The following is a 22,992-nucleotide window of genomic DNA, read 5'->3' as shown; positions in this document are numbered from 1 at the left end:
CGGAGTAGTGGACAGTTTGGAAGAATGTTACAGATTGCAGGGGGACTTAGATAAACTGCAGGATTGGGATAAGAGGTGGCAAATAGAGTTCAATGCAGCTAAATGTGAGGTGATGGATTTTGGGGAGAATAACAGGAAGGCAGAGTACTGGGTCAATGGAAAGATTCTTGGTAGTGGTGGATGTGCAGAGACATCTTGCAGTCCATGGACATAGATCCCTGAAAGTTGCCACCAGGTTGATAGTGCTGTTAAAAAGGCATACAGTGTGTTAGGTTTCATTTGTAGAGGGATTGCGTTCTGGACCCGCAATATTATACTGCAACTATACAAAACACTAGTGCGGCCACACTTGGAATATTGCGTACACTTCTGGTCGTCATATTTCAGGAAGGATATGGAAGAAGAGGAGATTTACCAGGATGTTGCCTGGTCTGGAGGGAAGGTCTTATAGGAAAGGCTGAGAGACTTGGGTCTGTTCTCATTGCAAAGAAGAAGGCTAAGAGAGGATTTGATAGAGACATACAAGATGTTCAGAGGATTAGATAGGGTAGACAGTGAAAGTCTTTTTCCTTGGATGATGACATCAGCTTGTACGAGGAGGCATAACTACAAATTGAGGGGTGATAGATTTAAGACAAATGTCAAAGGCAGGTTCTTTACTCAGAGAATGGTAAGGGGGTGGAATGTCCTGCCTGCCAATGTAGTTAACTCAGCCACATTAGGGAGGTTTAAACAATCCTTGGATGAGCACATGGATGATGATGGGATAGTATGGGGGAACGATAGATACAGAACTCATTGGAGACAGAGTGGAGCAGTGGAAAGATGCTTTTCGGAATGAAGGGTTTTGACCTGAGGTGTTCCCCGGTGGCAGTGCTGGTCCTCTGCTTCAAGTGAAGACAGTTTAAGTATGGAAGGGCAAAATGTGTCGATGCAGGCTTGGAGGGCCGAAGGGCCTGTTCCTGTGCTGTATTGTTCTTGTAAACTTTAGATTTTTGACTAACTTGTACTAAAAATGCATTAAGGCATTAATTCATAAATGGCTTCAGGAAATTGTATGTAGCACAAATAAACCTTTCTGTCAATATCAACATGTCCTTCTTGTTGGCAAAAGTGAGGACTGCAGATGCTAGAGATCAGTGTCAAGATTAGTGTCAATGGTGCTGGAAAAGTACAACAAGTCAGCAGCACCTGACCTGCTGTGCTTTTCCAGCACCACTCTAATCACGTCCTTTTTGTTGTTTATTGAGTGAGGATTTGACTAACCAGCAACAATTAATAACAATTATTACAGGCGAAATTATTATAACAGCTAATAATTGTCATTGTGAAATTAAATTTTATGTTCTAGAGCAATCATGTAGGAAAATTTCATATTTATGAAATGCACGATTCAACATTTAATGACCCATAATGTACAATTTTTTACAACCCATGTGATAAATACCATTTTGTAATCATAATAATATTTAATATTACACACTTCTGCCTCATTTATCCTGGTTTTCTTCACTTATAGCCACATTTTGATGTGCAACAATTTCAAATACTTAGTGATCCTAGTTTTAAGATCCTTAATAAAATGCTGCCATTTAAAGGTGCAGAGGAGATTTACCAGGATGTTGCCTGGTCTGGAGGGAAGGTCTTATAAGAAAGGCTGAGAGACTTGGGTCTGTTCTCATTGCAAAGAAGAAGGCTAAGAGAGGATTTGATAGAGACATACAAGATGTTCAGAGGATTAGATAGGGTAGACAGTGAAAGTCTTTTTACTTGGATGATGACATCAGCTTGCAAAGGGGTGGCACGGTGGCACAGGGGCGGCACGGTGGCACAGTGGTTAGCACTGCTGCCTCACAGCACCAGAGACCCGGGTTCAATTCCCGCCTCAGGCGACTGACTGTGTGGAGTTTGCACATTCTCCCCGTGTCTGCGTGGGTTTCCTCCGGGTGCTCCGGTTTCCTCCCACAGAGCAAAAATGTGCAGGTTAGGTGAATTGGCCATGCTAAATTGCCCAAAGTGTTAGATGAAGGGATAAATGTAGGGGAATGGGTCTAGGTGGGTTGCGCTTCGGCAGGTCGGTGTGGACTTGTTGGGCCGAAGGGCCTGTTTCCACACTGTAAGTAATCTAATCTTAACCATGGTTTATGTGTACTCTTCCATTCAGAAAAAAAGGCACACAGTTAAAATGTTCCACAAATTATTCATTACTTTCAAACTAATGAATGGTCACCGGGTATAGTAAAGCCATATTTATGGTGTGAGAGTGACAGCTACACTGAAGATACAGAGATAAAAGGAAAATGATTCATCTCAACAGTAAGAGCTCCAAGTACAGTCTGTCCAACATTATAAACATTGCATTAAAGTAGCTTTCACTCCTAAAGAATAGACTGCAGATCAATGTTTTGTTCATTCAATGTATCAAAACTTTACATTAACTGGTTGAATGATGGTACATAGTTTTCCTCAAATGTTCATATAAAATAATTGCTATGTTCAGATTTTTTTCTGAAGTCATAATATTCTCAGGTTAAATGCATCATTCTTTTGTGTTTTTTATCCTTTACATTGACTCTCATTACACTAAAAATTTCATTTCGTCAAGCATTATTATATAATTTTACAGGCAAAAAAGGACTGTGACATTTTCAAAAATCAAATAATTTACAGTTATTCAGAATTTCAAAATCTGTATAATCTGAGCAGAATTAAAACCCTTTTTTCAGAATTCCCTCTGATATAAAATATTTTGATTTGTCTTTAATTAATATGATAATCAATTGACACTTTGTTCAGAGAAATGTTCCTTAATTATTCATTCCTTTAATAGCTTTCTGCTCATGACGAATGTTTAGTATTTGTTTCACACATAAATTTCATATTTTGTGTATACATTTATTGGATATATAAAGAAATGTCTTTTAATTCATTATTACACTGAATAGACAAGGGTAAACCTTTTATACAATACTAAAGCTAAAATATCAATGTTCCATTAATTTGGATGCTTTACAGTACATTTACTTGGAAAAAGTTTCTGAGCATTCCCTTCAGATGGCTGTTACTGATGCTATAGCGCCATTACCTACTGTTTGATGCTGCAATTACAATAGTTTCTTGCCTGACTTCATCCTTTAATGCTGTGCGAAACGCACAACTCAATTCTAATACAACATAAAAAAACAGAAAAACGTATCTCCATATGTCACAGAATCAACACAGAATTTTGATACCACAGAAAACTCAGAGAAGTATTTTTTTGAATTCACTCATTGATGTGGGCATCACTGGCTAGGCATGCATTTATTGCCCAACCCTATTTGCCCTTGAGAAGGTGGAATGGTAAGCTTCCTTTGTGATCTGCTGAAGTCCATTTGGTGAAGGTACACCCACATTGCTATAAGGGAGGAAGTTCCATGATTTTGACCCAAGCCTGGCTATTGTTCAGGTCTTACCCATTGTTTGATTACAACCCAAAATTGGGGCGCCACACCTCCTTGCAGCATGAACAGTGGTGACTTCCAGCACTGCCTCTCCAGTATGTGGATATGCAATGCTTTACCATTGGTGAACATTCCACTTCTTCCACTTTGAAGGAGGGAAGTTCACTGATGAAGCAGCTGAAGGTGATTAGACTCAGGATGCTAACATGTGCAGATATGGCTGGAAACTAATGGCCTTCAACAATCACAATCATCCTGCTCTGTGCCGGGTCTGACTCCAACCAGCAGAGAATTGTCTCTCTGGTACCCATTGACACCAATTTTGCTGGGGCACTTTGATGTCACACTTAGGCAAATGAGACCCTGAGCAACTCTCACCTCCCTAGTTGATCCATTTTTGTAAAACAAGCACCTCAACTATTTTTGTGAAATAATTAACTTGTAAGGTCGATTTATGCATTACCTAGAAAATTTACAAATTATGTTCCTCACTAATTGTCAACGGTGACACTTAGCATCCCTACAGTGTGGAAGCAGGCCACAAGGCCCATCGAGTCCACACTGTCCCTCTGAAGACCATCCCAACCAAACACACCCCCTACCCTATCCCTGTACCTCTGCATTTCCCATGGCTAAGCCACCTAGACTGCACATCATGGGTACTTTAGCATAGCCAATCCACCTAACCTGCATGTCTTAGGACTGTGGGGGGAAACTGGAATACCTGGAAGAAACTCAAACAGACACGGGGAAGAATGTGCAAACTTCACACAGACAGGTGTGGAATCGAAAGTGGAATTGAATCCAGGTCACTGGCACTGTGAAGCAGGAAAGCTAACACTGAGCCACTGTGCTGCACCCTCACAGGATATGAGCCATGATGTGCTCCGAAATGAGTTTCTCACAGTTCAGTCAGACTTGGTGCAAAAGCTGAGCACTTCTCATTGCACTTTAATTAAATACAATAGTACACTATAAAATGACATCAAAATGAAATTAAAATTGATGTCAAAATCTGAAATTGGTACTTGAGTTCATTGAATAATGGTCAAGTCACTTCAAGCCATCCCACAGATGTGCACTTCAGCATTGTGATTACAACATACCTTGTTGTAAAAACAATTGAGAGCAGGAATAAATTGGCAGTTATAAAATACTGCCAGCATACCATCACTCCTTCTAACATACATCAATGGCAGGTGGTAAGAGCATAACTCATGGTCAGCCATGTTATGAAAACAAATTGGACCCTCTACCACTAGCTACAGGCTACAACATGCAAGTCTAAAGATGTGCAGGTTTGGTGGATTGGCAATACCAAATTGCCCATAGTTTCCAGAGATCTGTAGGTGAGATGAATTAGCCATTGGAAATGCAGGATTACAGGGATAGGGTAGGGGGGTGGGTCTGGATGAGATACTGTTTGGAGGGTCAGTGTGGACTCGATCCACACTACAGGGATTCAATGATTCTATGAAGTGTATGTATGTTATGATAGTCAGGGAACCAGTTGAAACACCCAGCTTGACAGCTGTGTGCAGCAGATTGATGTCAATACCATGGGGTTCAGTCTCTGTTCTGGTTGCAGTATATTTAGGACCGAGCTTCTTCCCTCCCATCATGGCAATTGCAGAGCTGAAGGTCAGACCTGCCTTCAAGTAGAGCACTGAAGAATAGGGAGGTCTACCTGTGCCAGTCATTAAATCATCCAGCTTCCTTCCTCTTTCCCCTAGCCCCACAATTTGTTTTATTCCTCTAGATATATGTTTGCTTTTCTTGCTACATCATCTTTTAGTAGTCTTTAGGATTATTCTGGAGCTTGTGGTTATCAAGATTTTGTTGACTGCTTGAGCCTTTTGAGTTTTGGTTCACCATTATTCCTGAGCTGAGAAAGATGTGAAAAACGTTCTAACCAGGAATACAAAGACATGCAGCAAACAGCCTGGAGGCCGACTTGAATGCTTAGATCTCAACAGGGGAAAAAAAAACTTTCACTGGCTGCTTTAATTCCTCACACCGGGGTGGTTGGAGTGCAGAAACTCTGCATGCATCTCATGCATGTTCATCTTCCCCCCCTGTGAATACAGAGATCAATCTTTGCCCTACTATTAATGCCTCTCCGTGAAGGACCATTCTTCGCTACTACTGCAGACTGAAACAAAAGACACTTCAGGAGATATAATCATTGCTGTCTAGCTCCTTTTCCTGGGTCATCACAATGTAGTTCATTCCTTTTATTTCACACATCTCTTTTCCTTTGTCCAGTGTTCCTTTATGCCTCATTGAATCCATTAGGCCCATTATAGTGTGCTTTTGAAAACTCTTCTGAGCGCAACCAATGGCAGAATCTAAGCTGCTGGCATCAGGGTAAGTCAGGCTTCTTCTAATGTGAGGGAAAGTGCACAAAATGCAAAGGTGGAAGGATCTATGGCTTGAGTTCATTTTTCAAACTGAATTACAACAGTGAATTTTTAATTTTAAAAGTTGTCCATTAACCATTTCAAAGTGACATTTCTGTCAATGTTGCCCAACTGTATTTGAGGCACTGATAGATGTAACTAGTATGACTTTGAATGTTCATTTAAATAGTTTTTTTTACAGTAAATAGACCACAATTATCAGCTACATTGGCGACAGTGTTTCTCTGAAACAAGGGTTAATTATCACTGAAAGTAATGTGTCCAGTAAACTCAAATGTTATGGCTGTAGTGAAAATGGATTAGCAATATTCAACTTCATTCATCTGACGTTAATATCGGAGACTTCCGTAGACAAAAAATGCTTTTAGAAAGGGCAAATACACATTTAAATTAGCTGTTGTGATTACCTGTTGAGATATGTTCATGAAATGAATAAGCAAGGATCAGTCAAAGCCAAAATTAACATTGTTATAAATAGGCACTGAATCTGTATTTTCTGATTAATTCAAACCATTCTGGAACTTATATGTTGTTTGATAAATTTTCTGCAGAGTATTCAGTTTAGAAAAACAATGAGTATTCTCAGAAATATACAAATAGATATTTATCAGCAACCAAGTTTGAGCTGCAGCTAAGAAAAATTCATTTGTAAGCAAGAACTGAAGACATTCTCTCTGTCAATCTCTCTCTCTCTCTCTCTCTCTCTCCCTGTGTCAATTTCTCCCACTGTCTCTCTCACTCTCATCAAGCTAATCAGTGCCTGGTGAACAACCAACTTGGAACAATAGCTCTCACTGAGAGCTTAGGATATCTGCAAACATTACCTTTGCTGATCTAACAGGCCAAGAGCAGTTGGGACTCAAATTTGACGCACACCAGTGAAGAATTCTCAGAATTTTGAACTGTGATGGGTTTATTTACCTGTCTGTATTCAATACCCATGAGACCCCCAACTTTGCAAATACCTTATTGATGTCACAGTTTCTTATTTTTCTTTTATCTTTTCTTTACCTTTTCTATTTTGATTAGGAATAAAACTTCATTCTTTCCCCCAAGGAAATTTTGGAATCATCTTGCCTTCATTTTTGACCGAGTTAACTAAGTATAACTTAATTGTTGAAAAGTAAAAATATTTGTCCAATCAACTGAGAGGGGGTTAAAGAGAGAGGAACTAATCACCCCTCCTGACAATATGTAGAATGAGCTATGGTCGGAATCTTTTCTGCTATAGTATGGAAGGAGACTAATACTCGTGAAATTAGGCATTTTTAATTTCTTGTATTGCAAACAACACAACAAATGGTCAAAAAATACAGTGATATACCAGGTTATGATCACTGATACATCAGTTTAGTTCTACATTCATACAGGTAATACAAGTCTACAAATCACATCCGCCATGATTTTATTGCAGATATTATTTTGATGTGAATCTTACTACAGACTGTTACTTATAGAGAAACCTCAGAAACCAATCTGTATTCTTTACTGTAACTAAACAGGCTGCTGTGGAATCTAGATGAACTACATTTCAGACTGTGCTTACAAACTTTAAAGGAAGGCTGGGATAAACCAGGGTTACTACATTGCTGCTTATTAACTTGTTGCATCGTGGTTTGTCATCAAGTTAAGGCGTTCCCAAAAGTCTCACCAGAGAAGTTTTGATTAAGTAAAGAAACATGTAGGTACAAATTTTTATTACGGTAAATTAAATTAAGGCAGGCTATTATTTAATTCATTGCTAGTATTGTAAAAGATTTTGATCACAATACTATTCCATTTTTTCTGCATCAGCTGAAATATAGTGTGCAAATTTATTAATATATTGTGTCGCTATCATTTGACATGGCTTTGTAACTTCAATTTTTTTAAGAGATATATTAATATAAAAAATTACTTGTAATCATGCATGGTTTTAGTTCAAATTTAGAAGTTAAGAAATCACAGAGTGAGGAGATAACATTTCAGCTTTGGCTTGTATTTACATGTGCCTGCTTTCAGTAAGCAAGGTTTCCCTGTTGTTAGTTGGGCCACCAGAGAAAACAGCATGTGAAAAAGAACGCTCTTTTGAGGAAAATCTGTTCACTTTGTAAACATTGAATGGTATTCACCATAGTCATGAACGAACGTGTATCTCTGACAATTCTTCCCCTACAGCTAAAGATGTACAACAATGTCCGGTAAGAGGGAGTGATTTATCAAAAGCACAACATTAATTATGTAAAAAAGGCAATCCAATGAAAAGCCTCTATACAAATTCATTACATATTTACAGACTTGCTTTCTTCAGATCCACACTAACAGTGATAAAATATTAAAAATAACAAACAGTCCTATAACATAATGCAATGACAGTTTATTTCCATGTATGTCAGGGCTATTTTCTTTGGAAAGATGAGAAAGCTATTTTAATTGTGATACTGGTGTGATTGGCTTTGACAAATAAAATTACCCAAAACTATTGAAGTAATAATAGTAATGAGGCAGAAGCAAAAATTAAACACTAGTGATATCAAAACGCGTTGAATATTATCACTTGGAAGGAAGCGACTAGGTTTTACTGAGGAAATTATATATGTACCAGAAATGTTTCAATCGTTTCAAGTGTTAAATATAAATTAATACATATAAGCTCACCTTTCCAGTGGACTTTGGTCCCTTCCAAATGCAGAAATAACAGATAATCCAAGCAGCAAGAAGACAAAGAGCCAGTTCCCATCGTATGCTTCCGATGTGGTCAATTCCACTTGATAATCCGAGCACTCTATGCCTGAGGATCATTAATAATGTTTAATTAAAAATCTCTTGTAATAAATCTTTTCTATCACATGTTACAAATGTTGAGTTTGGTTATGTTCTGCCAGATTTTCTTTTCAACTAAAATGCACCAGTGTTTGGAAATTTATGTGAAAGAAGATTTTCAGTCTTATCATCCTGTCCAGAATCACCATACAGTTTAAACTGCTGTACGCCAATGAAACACTTTTGAAGTTTATAACCTTACGTATGAACTATTTACCACTTGATTAACTCTATCTAGATATACTTAAAAGTGCACTTCATATCTTGATGAAAGCTCCATAGGTCACAACCTAGGTAAGCTGCCTTTATAGAATTCTATTACATTAACTTTGATATGATCCCAGCTGATGTTACTACCAGACAAATTAGATTCCAGAATGAGATCAAGCTTGATAGCTTATCTTGTTTCTTTTTAACCATTGTGGTCATTCACTGAAACGCAAACACACAAAATTGCAAATTTGATTTTGACAATAAGACAGAATTTTATTATGCATAATAAAAATCGATACAATAAAACAAATCAAACTATCTGCACATAACAGAGTTTGAAAGGTTTCAAAACACGTGACAAAAGAAAATTACATCTATTCCCGATCACCACCACTTTACAGTTACTCAAAATCAGAGAAACGTCCCTTCCTAATCAAATCTGTAGGTTTGACAACTGCTTTTTTTTATCTCAGTTCCCATCAGCTGTGTATATTTTCTGTGAATCCTCACACTATTGGGATCTTAGTGAAATAACTCCAGAGGCCAGTATCCCATCACCGAGTCACCTTTTACTTGCAGATCCTTGACATTGATCTCAGCCAGTTCTCAGAGTGAACAGGATGGCTGACACTCTTACAGTCATAGACTCATAGAGACGTACAGCACAGGAACAGACCATACAGTCTAACTCATCTGACCAGATATCTTAAACTAATCTAGTCCCATTTGCCAGAACTTGGCCCACATCTCTCTAAGTCCTTTCTATTCATATACCCATCCAGACACCTTTTAAAATACCAACCTCCACCACTTCCTCTGGCAACTCAGTCCATACATGCACACCCTTTGTGTGAAAAAGTTGCTCCTTAGGTCCCTCTCACACTAGGCCTATGCTCTCTAGTTCTGGATTCTCCCATCCCAGGGCAAAGACTTATCTATTTATCCTATGCATGCCCCTCATGATTTTATAAATCTCCATAAGGTTACCTCTCAGCTTCCAATGCTCCAGGGAAAATAGCCCAAGCCTATTTGGCCTCTCCCTATAGCTCAAACCTTCCAACACTGGCAACAGGAGAAAGTGAGGACTGCCGATGCTGGAGATCAGAGCTGAAAAATGTGTTGCTGGAAAAGCTCAGCAGGTCAGGCAGCATCCAAGGAACAGGAGAATCGACGTTTCGGGCGTAATTTTTCAACACTGGCAATATCCTCATAAACCTTTTCTGAACCCTTTCAAGTTTCACAGCATCCTTTCTATTCTCTTGTTCTTCTCTGTCAGCCAAGACTCCCTGATTGGACCAGATTAACAGCCCCAATGAGGAAACTCATATTTCTCATTATTCATAACCTTGTTACAATCACTACACACCTCCCACTCTGAGTCCGAGGACGAAGGCAAGTTCATAATTTTCTTGCTCCTCCTGGGGCATTGTAGCACCGGGTCTGATTCCTCCAACTCTGCCTCGGATACGTGCAGCCTGGAATGCACTGTACGTCGTCTCTTGAGCCCGGAGTGTCTCAGAAAAAAATTCTTCTTCTTCTTCAGGTCACAAAGGCATTGATGGAGCAACATCTGCCATGTCCATTTCAGATTCCAAAGAATCTTCAATGCTTGAAGAGAGAGAGAATCCACAAGTTCCGGAATGTACGGAAAAGATGTTGATGAACTGGCATATTTTGCTCGCGCACCGTTTGCAAATTTGCAGCTTTCAAACTGTACTCAAACTTTATACGTCACTGGACCTGACCTCGTGTCGACCATGCTTCTTACCCATGCAGGGCCATTCCAATGTCTTAAACCAAACTTAATTCCCTATAGTAAACTGCCTGTCACACTTAACAGAGTCCAGTGTCTAGCATTGGCGTTCCTGATGCTGTTGCACCCTCCCCCAACTCAGGTGCAGGAAAATCAGATTTAACTTGTTGTGGAGTCTTCTTCCCATTGACAACTCTGCTGGAGCTATCCCTATAGTTGAATGAGGGGTGACCCGAAAATCCAATAGGACCCAGGACAGTTTGGTATCTAGTGAAGCTGTAGACTGTTTTTTTAAGCCTGCCTTCAAAGTTTAGACTGCTCTTCCCACCAGACCTTTGGATGATGGATGGTATGTCAAGTATCATTTGACTTTAGGACATCATCAAACTCTCTGCTGGTATACGATGGTCCGTTATCTGTGGCCAACACTTCCAGAAGCCCATGTATTACAACAGATACATGCAGCTTTTCTACGGTTGTCCCCACCAACGCATCTATGTCTGCATCCAATCCTAGCCAGCCGGCATAACCTTTTGCCGACATCTCCATTTTAGAAACCCAAGTGACCCTAGTGGAGTTCAGCCAATATCTAGTGATGACTTTTGCATGGGACAATCACTCTTGCCCATATCAGCCCGTACCATCACCTGCTGCGATCTGGTCTCTCTGGGTCCAATTCTGGTTGTGACAACCCTTTGGTTTCCTCCACCCCCACCAGCTGTTTCAGTTTGTTCAGGTCAGGATCTTTTGGCATCCAAAGTCTGATATTGTCAGCTGTGACGGGAAGTGCATCCTGAAAACCATTACAGACTCTTCCAGTGGCAGTACCACCGCTGATGTATTTGCCAATGGGAGGCAGCTCAATGCATCTGCATTTGCTATTTGGCCTCCCGGACGATGTTACAACTTGTAATTATATGCACTTAGTATTAGAGCCCACCACTGCCTTGTCTTCTTCAAGGAGAACTAGCAGGGGTTTGTGATCTGTTATTATCAAGAGCTTACATCTATAAAGGTATTGGTGGAACCTCCTGACTCCAAATATAACACCCACACCCTCCTTCTCTACGTGGATGTACCTATGTTCTACATTAGCCAAAGCTCTAGATGCATACACGATTGGGTGTTCCTCTCCATTGGACAATCTATGAGCTAGGAGGCACCACATGTCAACACCAGATCTCCCTTGAGATAACGGTCTACCAACACCTTTGAGGATGATTGCTGTTTTTTCAGTTCCGTGAAAGCTGTGGCTTGGCAACCATTTCAAGGCTGACCCTTTTTTAAGAGCTAACGCAAAGGTGTCAGAATGGAGGCCAGGTTATATATGAATTTTCCGTAATAATTCAACAGTCAAAGAAAGATCTAAGCTCCGCATGGGAGAAAGGTTTAAGGACTATATCCATGTTTTCTTAGTGGTCCTCATTGGTCTTCCCTGTTATTAGCACATCATCCAGATAAATGGAAACCTAGGGGAGACCTTGTAAAGTGATTTCCATCGTCCGCTGAAAAATTACACAGGCTGACGATACCCCAAATGGCAGTCTCATATATTGGTACGAACCCTGATGGGTATTAACTACAGCATAATTCTGGGAATACCCTGCAACTCATACACTACACTTGCTGCATTTTCCAATGAGACAGCCAACTGTAGTGCCTGTTTGAAGTCCAGTTGGTCATTAATCCAACATCCCAAACAGTCTCTCAGAATCTCATGTAGGGTTAAACCAAAGTTACATGTCTCTGTCAGTTGTCTTATCCTAGTCAAAAATCTCAATACAGATTCTCCTGGTTCTCAAATTGCTGAGTAAAATTGATAGTGTCTCAAAATTAGAGGAGGCTTGGCGTTGTAATATTCCTTCATGAAATCCGCCAACTCTTTAAAGTATCTGGTACCTCAGGAAAGGTCGGGCTCCTAATAAATGAAAAAGCTGTGGGTGCACAAGCTGTCAGGAGAATTACTTGTTGCTTTTCATCTGCCCCAAAGCCATTTGCTTAGACCTTAGTGCAATAATTTTACAGAGACCAGTACCCCATCACCAACTCACCTATTATTTACACATGGAGAGTCCTTAGCACTGATCGTGCCAGCTCTCTGAGTGAACAGGATGTCTGACATGACTGTCTTATCTGACCACCAGCGCTCCCTGATTGGACCAGCTTAATAGTTCCAGTCAGGGAGCTCATATTCTGTTAAGTCCATCTGGCTGACCTTGCTGTAATAACTTACATTTAGCTTTGAATAACTAATGCAGATTTCTAAGCAAATATTCCATGATCTGTATGTTTACAAACTGCTCCCTTCCACTCAGGTAACTTTTTTCCCTAACTACTCTGAATAATCTCTTACTTCTGGAAGAAACTATCTGCATCTGACTTCAGTCAGATCTCCATCAAACTATGTAAAAGGTTTACAATCTCTGGGATTTTCTCAGTTAAAATCGATCCTTGATTATTCTAAACCCAAAAGTAGGCTAATTTATTTGAATGTTTACTCTCTCCTGTAGTAAAACCCCAAAATATAAACTAACTTCCTTTAGCAATCCAGGAGGAACTGACAGTTTTTAAATCATACTTGCTGAAATACTGACTGAATTAATCTTTAACCCCCTTTGTTAAAAAAAACCAATACCAATATGCCACTAGTTTTAAATCCAAACCTCAAAAGCAAATACAAATAAAATACTTAAATTACATATGTTTCGCGTCAACAGGTTAATTAGGTTTCCCCAAACATAAAGTTCTCACTATGCAATACAGTTTTTGGACCACAATCATTGAGGATTGGAGAGTGTTTACAAAATTATGGCGTACAGACATATCGATCCGATTGGTAAGCCAAACAATCCACAGGCACCAGAAGAAATCCCGAAACACAGTTAAAGGATCAGCCCTTTTACCATATAGCCAAAAACAAGACTAAAGTGACCTCCTCAGCACACCATTAAATACTAGATACTCAGTCAGTAATATTTTTATTTCAATTTATCATATCCATCAGAGGAAATATAAGGTGTGCATGCTAGGAGTGGGGATCATGGATAGAGAATTTCTAAATATTAGGGACGAGAGAAACAAAGGTTAACATTGTAATAAAAGAATTGAGTGTGACGGAGGTCACTTAGATTATTAACTGTCAAAGCAGAAAGAGGGAAAATAAATGTGCAAAGGCTGTCAGGAAGCTCAATGACCGCCCAATATTGACTCCTAGGTTCAGTTTTTGGGCTATGGAGGCTGTACTAACGTTATCTGTAAAAGGCAGCCGACTAAAGGCTGTAGCAAATTTTGTTGTTGGCGAGATATAGTCTCATGCTAGCACATTATGTAAAAGTTTAATAATATCCATGACCATCAATGGGTTTAAGTAAAAGTGGGAAAGCAATGAAGAAAACCACCTTAAATGTCCATCAAATAGTCATGGAACATCATTGAAAATCTAAGAAGAGGCTTAATTTGGCAGTGCCATTTCCAAATTGGGCAAAGGGATGGAGATATGGGATTAACCTAAACAGTTTAATTCGAATGGAACCAGCACACCAGTTTCGCGCTAAGTATTTGCAGTGTGCAGCCAGTGCTAACTATGCAGTGACTTCCCATCTCAGCAGTTAGCCCAATATCAAGGGAGGCCTGCATCAGTTAAAGCTAGCTGTACTACTTAAAGTTCACCTAAAGCTCGAAAAGGAGGTGAATTGTGACTGGGCAGGTGCTGGGTAAGGCATATGCCCTTCAGATAAACTCCCCAGAGGAAGTGATAAGATGGTGGTGCAGTGGTAACATCACTGTATCTATATTCCAGACCAGCGTGAGATAAAGGCAAGATACCGTGGTTGCTAGAAATCTGAAACAAACACAGAGAAGGCTGGAGAAACTCAGCAGGTTTGGCAGCATCTGTGGAGAAACAGAGTGAACATTTTGAGTTCAGTCTGACACTTTCTCAGAACTAAACAATATTAACTCTTAATACCCTGGGGGCTCAGTTTCAAATCCCACCATTGCAACTTATGGAATTTTAATTCAATTAATATCAATCACAATAATAGAAACTTATGAAACTATCATTGTTGTTAAAGTAGTCATGATTTGGAGATACCGGTGTTGGACTGGGGTGTACAAAGTTAAAAATCACACAACACCAGGTTATAGTCCAACAGGTTTAATTGGAAGCACACTAGCTTTCGGAGCGAAGCTCCTTCATCAGGTAATAGTGGAGGGCTCGATCGTAACACAGAATTTATAGCAAAAATTTACAGTGTGAGGTAATTGAAATTATACATTGAAAAATTGATTGTCTGTTATGCCTTTCATCTGTTAGAATACAGTGATAGTTTCACATCTTTCATGTATAAATCACAAAACCTTTTTTTTAAAAGTTGCATTCTCGGGTTAGCTGTTAGCAATGGTGATAGCTAGACAATATGTTGAAGGTGTTGGCCCCCTGTGTTCTCTGTCTATGCCATGATGTTTAGATTGATTCTAATCTAAAAAGTGAGATAACAGAAGTCTAGCTATCACCATTGTTAACAGCTACCCCAAGAATGCAACTTTTTAAAAAAAGTTTTGTGATTTACACATGAAAGAAGTGAAACTATCAATGTATTCTAACAGATGAAAGGCTTAACAGACAATCAATTTTTCAATGTATGATTTCAGTTACATCACACTGTAAATTTTTGCTATAAATTCTGTTTTACGATCGAGCCCTCCACTATCACCTGATGAAGGAGCGTCGCTCCGAAAGCTAGTGTGCTTCCAATTAAACCTGTTGGACTATAACCTGGTGTTGCGTGATTTTTAACATTGTTGTTAAAAATCTGTTTGAGTCACTTTTTCGGGAGTGAAACCTGTAATCCTTATCTGATCTGAACTGCAGATGACTCCTGATTGACATGAAATGGCTAAGCAAGCCACTCAGTTCAAGGCAATTCAGAATGAGCAACAAATACTGGCCATTCCACATTCCAAGAAAGAATAAAAATACTGTAGCAGCTATTGCAAAGAGTCACGTCTCAAGGATCTGGATGCAGTGTCACAAGAACTTCAATGACCTTAAGTGAGTGTTCAAGATTGGTCCACACATATGATATATTCTGCTAACTGCATAGCTGGCAGGTAATATTACTCTGCTCAATGCACCACCATCTACTATCATGCTCTATCACTTAGGATCATACTCAGCATTGATAACTTCACCTCAGCCTCACACATTTAGCATTGCAGCAAGTCTCATACTCACAGCTTTTGCACATTGTCAGCTGCACAACAACACACAAGTCATCATCAACAAACCCAGCACAGACTGAATATGAGTGCAAACTGGGGTCAAGCAGGGATGTGATCATACCAGTTGCTCTTCCTCACTGCAACACTTCACCCATAACATGATGGATCCCACTTGAGTGCAGCTAATTTAATGCAAGCAACTGTTCAACCTGGCTTGCATCCAGTTCAGAAGCAATACCATGCCAACCTCTGTTATTGAGCTGCAGTGTGCAGATGAACTCTGCATGTGCACACATTCAGAGGTCAAGTTGGTGGTACTCATGCACGCCTCTCTAGCATGGATCCATTATCTTACTTTGGGAGCCTCTTCTCAATGAAGGAAGACATTGATGATGAAGTTCAACATCACCTCCAGTGGCCAGCATATCCTTTGTCCACCTAAGGATCAGAGTGTTGACGAAAACCCCAGGTTCCTGCTCTCCAAGGCAGCAGCACTACCTGCCCTGTGGTGGAGACATGAACAATGTACAGTAGACGTCTGAAATCCCTAACGTTGATATTTCTACAAAACCCTGCAAATTCCCAGGACAGGCACTCCAATATCAGTGATCTCTCTCACGTCTTTTCACACACAACCTGCAGCAGGGTGTACGAATCCAGCACTGGCTTACTTTGTCCCTCAGGACTAACAACTCCAGAGTGGAAGAAAATCACCTTCACCGTCAAGGGACTGTCTAAGTCGTGTAAGAAGAAACTACCAACTACTCAGCCATGACAACTTCACCAGCCAAATAAACTGCACCATAATCAGTAGTAATATGCTTCTCTCTCACCATAACTGGAGGCACTGAGTGCTGACTGGTAGGAACAGAATCATATCCTTATTCCCAAGGAAGAGACATACTCACTATCAGGGAGTTTACCACTGGTGAGAATCCGGCCAGTTGTTGGGCCAAAACAAAAGAAAGATAGGGGTATTCAGAATCCTAACCCTCTTTCTCACATCTTACTTCATTTCACAATCTCTGCTAGTTTGGATGCTATGGATGTAGTAAGCATACATCTTTCACTCCCGCCACCTCACTTCACCACCACCTTTATCTTTCACCTTTATCCTTTCAGATAACAAAGAACTGAAAACTGAACAGGCAGGAGAAACAAGTGGAAGAAAGTGACAACAGCAGGTGACAAACACCACCACTCAATCTCAAACTCAGCTCTCAGCTCATACACAGATGTGCTGCAGACGTCAGGATATAGTTACCAGATGGGATAAGCAATGTGATGAGGTATTCTACACAAATGGTCTGCAGCCAGAGCAGGGCAAGGGATATATCAGTGTCAGGTCCCTGAAGAGAGAGATTTTGGATAAATACATCAAAAAGATCAGGCTAGAGAACAAGCTGACAGCATGCAGAGTGAAATACTTGGTGCATTGACTGACTTGGCAGAAAGCTTGTACAAGGTGCACTGTAGAATCTGGCACCAACATTCCACAGTGCTTTACTCAGAGCTTGGAGGCCATCCTCTCTAGCAGGCAAGTGTCTGAGGATATAGACTTCAGCATCCAATAAACAGAAGTCACCAAGATTTATGTGGATGCTGCAATGAAAGCTCAAACTGCATCCTGCAATTGCAGCCTGCTGCCAACATAGTTGTAGATCCAGTGTTCAAAGAGGCTTACGAAGTGCCCCCAGCCACCTAGCAATCTGTTCACCAATAGGGTAGGAGGAAGACAAAGACATCCAAGGGAGTGACAGAGATACTGTGCATATGAACCCATCATCTTCGCTCAGAAAATATAATATGCCTCCTACCAATGCCATAAGCTTGCTGATGCTTGTCAGCCTACCACCCACCCCGGAACTGTGCAGTCCAACGTCAGGCATTCTGTCCTCAAGCTGCTTACAATCATCCTCCAAAGTCAACCATAATCTCCTGTGTTGAAGCTCAGCAACTTCCCAAACCACGCGGTGTTTCTGAGGTAGCTCTAAGTCAGGTAAAGACACAAGAACAACTGACAGTACGGTCAATAGGATGATAAGTTGGCACCTGTATGTAACATGTCATGATTTGATTTGGTTTATGCTTTGGATTTGGGAGGATTATTTTGTGATTGCTTTTCATTTTGCACTGTGACCAGGCAAGCACTCTGATAGTTAGTAACAGACCGAAAATAACCGGCAGCATTGTCTGTGACTGGGAAATTGGGGATGTCTTCACTAGCATCAATGTAGGGAAGTTTGATCACAGACAGACGAGCTATAGCCAAGGCTAGGTCACCTCTTCCCTTCCTCTTCCACAGTTGCTCATGGAGAATCGGTGGCTAGGACTAGAATTACACAATGGTGAGGTTTATAGAGCAGACCATCATGAGGTTTGACACTTGCCCTGTTAAGTGCTGTAGGGCACATTCCATGCCATGGGAGCATTGTTCCAGAGTCCCTCTGGCCTGCTCTGTCACATTATACATGGTAACTTCTGCATGGACTGGAGTCATAAGTCATTTAGACAGCATTTATTGTCCATTATTCAGCCTTTTGTTTATTCTGACACCTCAAATGCACATAGAGCAGTAGACAGTCATATAAACACATCATGTTGAGATACAGGACATTGCTACATGGGCTCAAATACCAGGAGGGCAATGGAGGCTCTTTCAGAACTGATTCATCTCAGAGTCGTCTGCAAAACAAGTTGCACATATGCGATGGCACCTTGCACTATTGGAAAGCCTTCAATTTGCATAAAGCTGGCTGTTTAATCTGCTGCTCTTTGGCAAAAGAGAATTAAAAATCATCAACTCTCTTTAAAGCAAGAACATCAGTAGCCTTCCTTATGGAAGAGCAGATGGCAAACTGTAAGATGGTGCAAATTTCTCTGGCTTCAACACGGATCGGGTAAAGAGCATAAAGCTTATTGCTGATGCTCACCTTCACACCAGCTGGCAATCTCATCATTACCTTCCTCTGAAGTTGCAGTAATGGCTGCAAAATATGGCACATTACCGTGAGGACATCCCAGTGAAAGGGAGATGTCACCCTTACTATTTATCACAGAGGACTAGGTGGGGGAGTTGTTCCCTAAATACTCTAAGAGGATGTGGCCCCTTACTGAAAACCTTTTTCATCTTCCTCCACTCTTCCAATAATCTTTCCTGATGTGTGTGCTATGTCCTCGGTACATCCTTCCAGATATGCTATTTGTTATTATTAAATCCCGACATTAGAGCAGCTTGAAATAAAGCTGCCAAAAATATGGCCGAGTATTTCCTAAGAGTCATCGAGTCATCGAGGTGTACAGCATGGAAACAGACCCTTCGGTCCAACCCATCCATGCCGACCAGATATCCAACCTAAACTAGTCCCAAACTAATCCCAGCACCCGGCCCATATCCCTCTAAACCCTTCCTATTCATATACCCATCCAAATGCCTCTTAAATGTTGCAATTGTACCAGCCTCCACCACATCCTCTGGCAGCTCATTCCATACACGTACCACTCTCTGCGTGAAAAAGTTGCCTCTTAGGTCTCTTTTATATCTTTCCCCTCTCACCCTAAACCTATGCCCTCTAGTTCTGGACTCCCCGACCCCAGGGAAAAGACTTTGTCTATTTATCCTATCCATGCCCCTCATAATTTTGTTAACTTCTAAAAGCTCACCCCTCAGCTCCGACGCTCCAGAGAAAACATCCCCGGCCTGTTCAGCCGCTCCCTGTAGCTCAGATCCTCCAACCCTGGCAACATCCTTGTAAATCTTTTCTGAACCCTTTCAAGTTTCACAACATCTTTCTGATAGGAAGGAGACCAGAATTGCACGCAATATTCCAACAGTGGCCTAACCAATGTCCCGTACAGCCGCAACATGACCTCCCAACTTCGGTACTCAATACTCTGACCAATAAAGGAAAGCATACCAAACGCCTTCTTCACTATCTTTTCTACCTATGACTCCACTTTCAAGGAGCTATGAAACTGCACGCCAAGGTCTCTTTGTTCAGCAACACTCCCTAGGACCTTACCATTAAGTGTGTAAGTCCTGCTAAGATTTGCTTTCCCAAAATGCAGCACCTCATATTTATCTGAATTAAACTCCATCTGCCACTTCTCAGCCCAGTGGCCCATCTGGTCCAGATCCTGTTGTAATCTGAGGTAACCCTCTTTGCTGTCCACTACACCTCCAATTTTGTGTCATCTGCAAACCTACTAACTGTACCTCTTATGCTCGCATCCAAATCATTTATGTAAATGACAAAAAGTACAGGGCCCAGCACCGATCCTTGTGGCACTGCACTCCACAGGTCACAGGCCTCCAGTCTGAAAAACAACCCTCCACCACCACCCCCTGTCTTCTACCTTTGAGCCAGTTCTGTATCCAAATGGCTAGTTCTCCCTTTATTCCATGAGATCTAACCTTGCTAATCAGTCTCCCATGGGGAACCTTGTCGAATGCCTTACTGAAGTCCATATAGATCACATCTACTGCTCTGCCCTCATCAATCCTCTTTGTTACTTCTTCAAAAACTCAATCAAGTTTGTGAGACATGATTTCCCAAGCACAAAGCCACGTTGACTATCCCAAATCAGTCCTTGCCTTTCCAAATACATGTACATCCTGTCCCTTAGGATTCCCTCCAATAACCTGCCCATCACAGAACTCAGGCTCATAGTTCCCTGGCTTGTCTTTACCGCCCTTCTTAAACAGTGGCACCACATTTGCCAACCTCCAGTCTTCCGGCACCTCACCTGTGACTATTGATGATACAAATATCTCAGCAAGAGGCCCAGCAATCACTTCTCTAGCTTCCCAAAGAGTTCTCGGGTACACCTGATCAGGTTCTGGGGATTTATCCTCCTTTAACTGTTTCAAGACATCCACCACTTCCTCCTTTGTAATCTGGACATTTTGCAAGACGTCACCATCTATTTCCCGACAGTCTATATCTTCCATATCCTTTTCCGCAGTAAATACTGATGCAAAATATTCATTTAGTATCTCCCCCATTTTCTGTGGCTCCACACAAAGGCCGCATTGCTGATCTTTGAGGGGCCCTATTCTCTCCCTAGTTACTCTTTTGTCCTTAATATATTTGTAAAAACCCTTTGGATTCTCCTTAATTCTATTTGCCAAAGCTACCTCATGTCCCCGTTTTGCCTTCCTGATTTCCCTCTTAAGTATACTCCTACTTTCTTTATACTCTTCTAAGGATTCACTCGATCTATCCTGTCTATACCTGACATATGCTTCCTTCTTTCTCTTATCCAAACCCTCAATTTCTTTAGTCATCCAGCATTCCCTATATCTACCAGCCTTCCCTTTCACCCTGACAGGAATATACTTTCTTGGATTCTTGTTATCTCATTTCTGAAGGCCTCCCATTTTCCAGCTGTCCCTTTACCTGCGAACATCCGCCTCCAATCAGCTTTCAAAAGTTCTTGCCTAATACCGTCAAGATTGGCCTTTCTCCAATTTAGAACTTCAACTTTTAGATCTGGTCTATCCTTTTCCATCACTATTTTAAAACGAATAGAATAATGGTCGCTGGCCCCAAAGTGCTCCCCCACTGACACCTCAGTCACGTGCCAAGCCTTATTTCCCAAGAGTAGGTCAAGTTTTGCCCCTTCTCTAGTAGGTACATCCACATACTGAATCTATCTTATTATTCTTACAGATAGCTGAGATCTCCTTACAAATTTGTTTCTCAATTTCCCTCTGACTACTGGGGGGTCTATAATACAATCCCAATAAAGTGATCATCCCTTTCTTATTTCTAAGTTCAACCCAAATAACTTCCCTGGATGTATTTCTGGGAATATCCTCCCTCAGCACAGCTGTAATGCTATCCCTTATCAAAAAGGCCACTCCCCCTCCTCTCTTGCCTCCCTTTCTGTCTTTCCTGTAGCATTTGTATCCTGAAACATTACGCTGCCAGTCCTGCCCATCCCTGAGCCATGTTTCCGTAATTGCTATGATATCCCAGTCCCATGTTCCTAACAATGCCCTGAGTTCATCTGCCTTCCGTGTTAGACCCCTTGCATTGAAATAAATGCAGTTTAATTTATTAGTCCTACCTTGTTCCTGCCTGCCCTGACTGTTTGACTCACTTCTGTTCTCAGCTCTACCCATCTCAGATCGATCTCTTTCCTCACTATGTCCCTGGGTCCCAACCCCCCCCCCCCAACCCACCCCCCCACCACCTTACCTTGAAATGAATTAAACAGCTGTAGCGCCATTATAAAATTTTGCTTGGGTTAATGGCCTCTAGTGGAGTTTTGTTTCCTGGGACCACTCATTCCCATTGGTAGGGCATGGGTGCAAAACCCATCTAACTTGGAAATGCCTGTGTATCCCTTAAAATCATTTAGTTCAGTCTATTGTCTTCATTAGTTGACTGGAATGTAAATAGGTAGGAGGAGAGGAAATACAACATCCATCACTAAGTGAAAAAGTGTTGGGGAAATGGCAGTAGAGATCAATAGGTCCCCTAGACCCAATGGTACGTATCCTAAGATATTACCAGAAGTAGTTACAGAGTCATTGGATGAATCGGTAATAATCTTTCAGGAATTTGAGATTCTAAAAAGTCCCTGAGAATGGGAAAACTGCCAGTGTGACACCTTTATTTATAAAGGGAAGGAGAAAAAAACACAGGTAACTATAGATCAGTAGCTTAACATCTGTTTTTAGGAAAATGTTAGGATCTATTGTAAAGGATGTGACAGCAGAGTATTTAGAAATCCATAATCCATAAAGTATATTCAAAGCTGAGTTGGACAGATTTTTGATGGGTAAAGGAATCAAGGATTATGGGGAAAAGGCAGGAAAGTAGAGTTGAAGATTATCAGATCAGCTGTGATCTAATTGAATGGCAGAGCAGACTACATGGACTGAACGGCCTATTTCTGGTGCTACAGTCTGATGGTCTTATGAGGAGGTCTTGTGGTGCAGGTAACATCCCCATCTCTGTGCCACAAGCTCAACATTCCATTTTCACATCAAGGTAACATGGCCAAACAAGGTGATTACAAATCTGTAAATTCTTCTGACAAACCAATGGCAAGCAATAAGAATTGGGTTATTTTCCTGGTCAGCCAGAACTATGTGGAATCTACAGTGCAATGGTTTGCCTAAGTTCAA

At 40.9% G+C, this 22,992-nt stretch overlaps 1 protein-coding gene across 2 annotated transcripts in view; it reads right to left on the bottom strand.

Moving 5' to 3' along the window:
* The window catches only part of slc6a11b (solute carrier family 6 member 11b), a 173,359-nt gene that overhangs the window by 130,255 nt on the left and 20,112 nt on the right, over positions 1-22,992 (bottom strand). For both annotated transcript variants that reach the window (XM_043707925.2, XM_043707924.2), the window contains exon 6: positions 8,501-8,633. In XM_043707925.2, the coding sequence (XP_043563860.1) occupies positions 8,501-8,633 (133 nt within the window). The remainder of the gene's footprint in view (positions 1-8,500; positions 8,634-22,992) is intronic.

The sequence above is a fragment of the Chiloscyllium plagiosum genome, unplaced genomic scaffold (assembly GCF_037043375.1).
Source record: "Chiloscyllium plagiosum isolate Xiang-an unplaced genomic scaffold, Cpla_swu_hap1 HiC_scaffold_14, whole genome shotgun sequence".
Classification (NCBI taxonomy): Eukaryota; Metazoa; Chordata; class Chondrichthyes; order Orectolobiformes; family Hemiscylliidae; genus Chiloscyllium; species Chiloscyllium plagiosum.
Note: the sequence above shows the minus strand (reverse complement) of the source record. Positions and strands in the feature narration are given on the sequence as shown.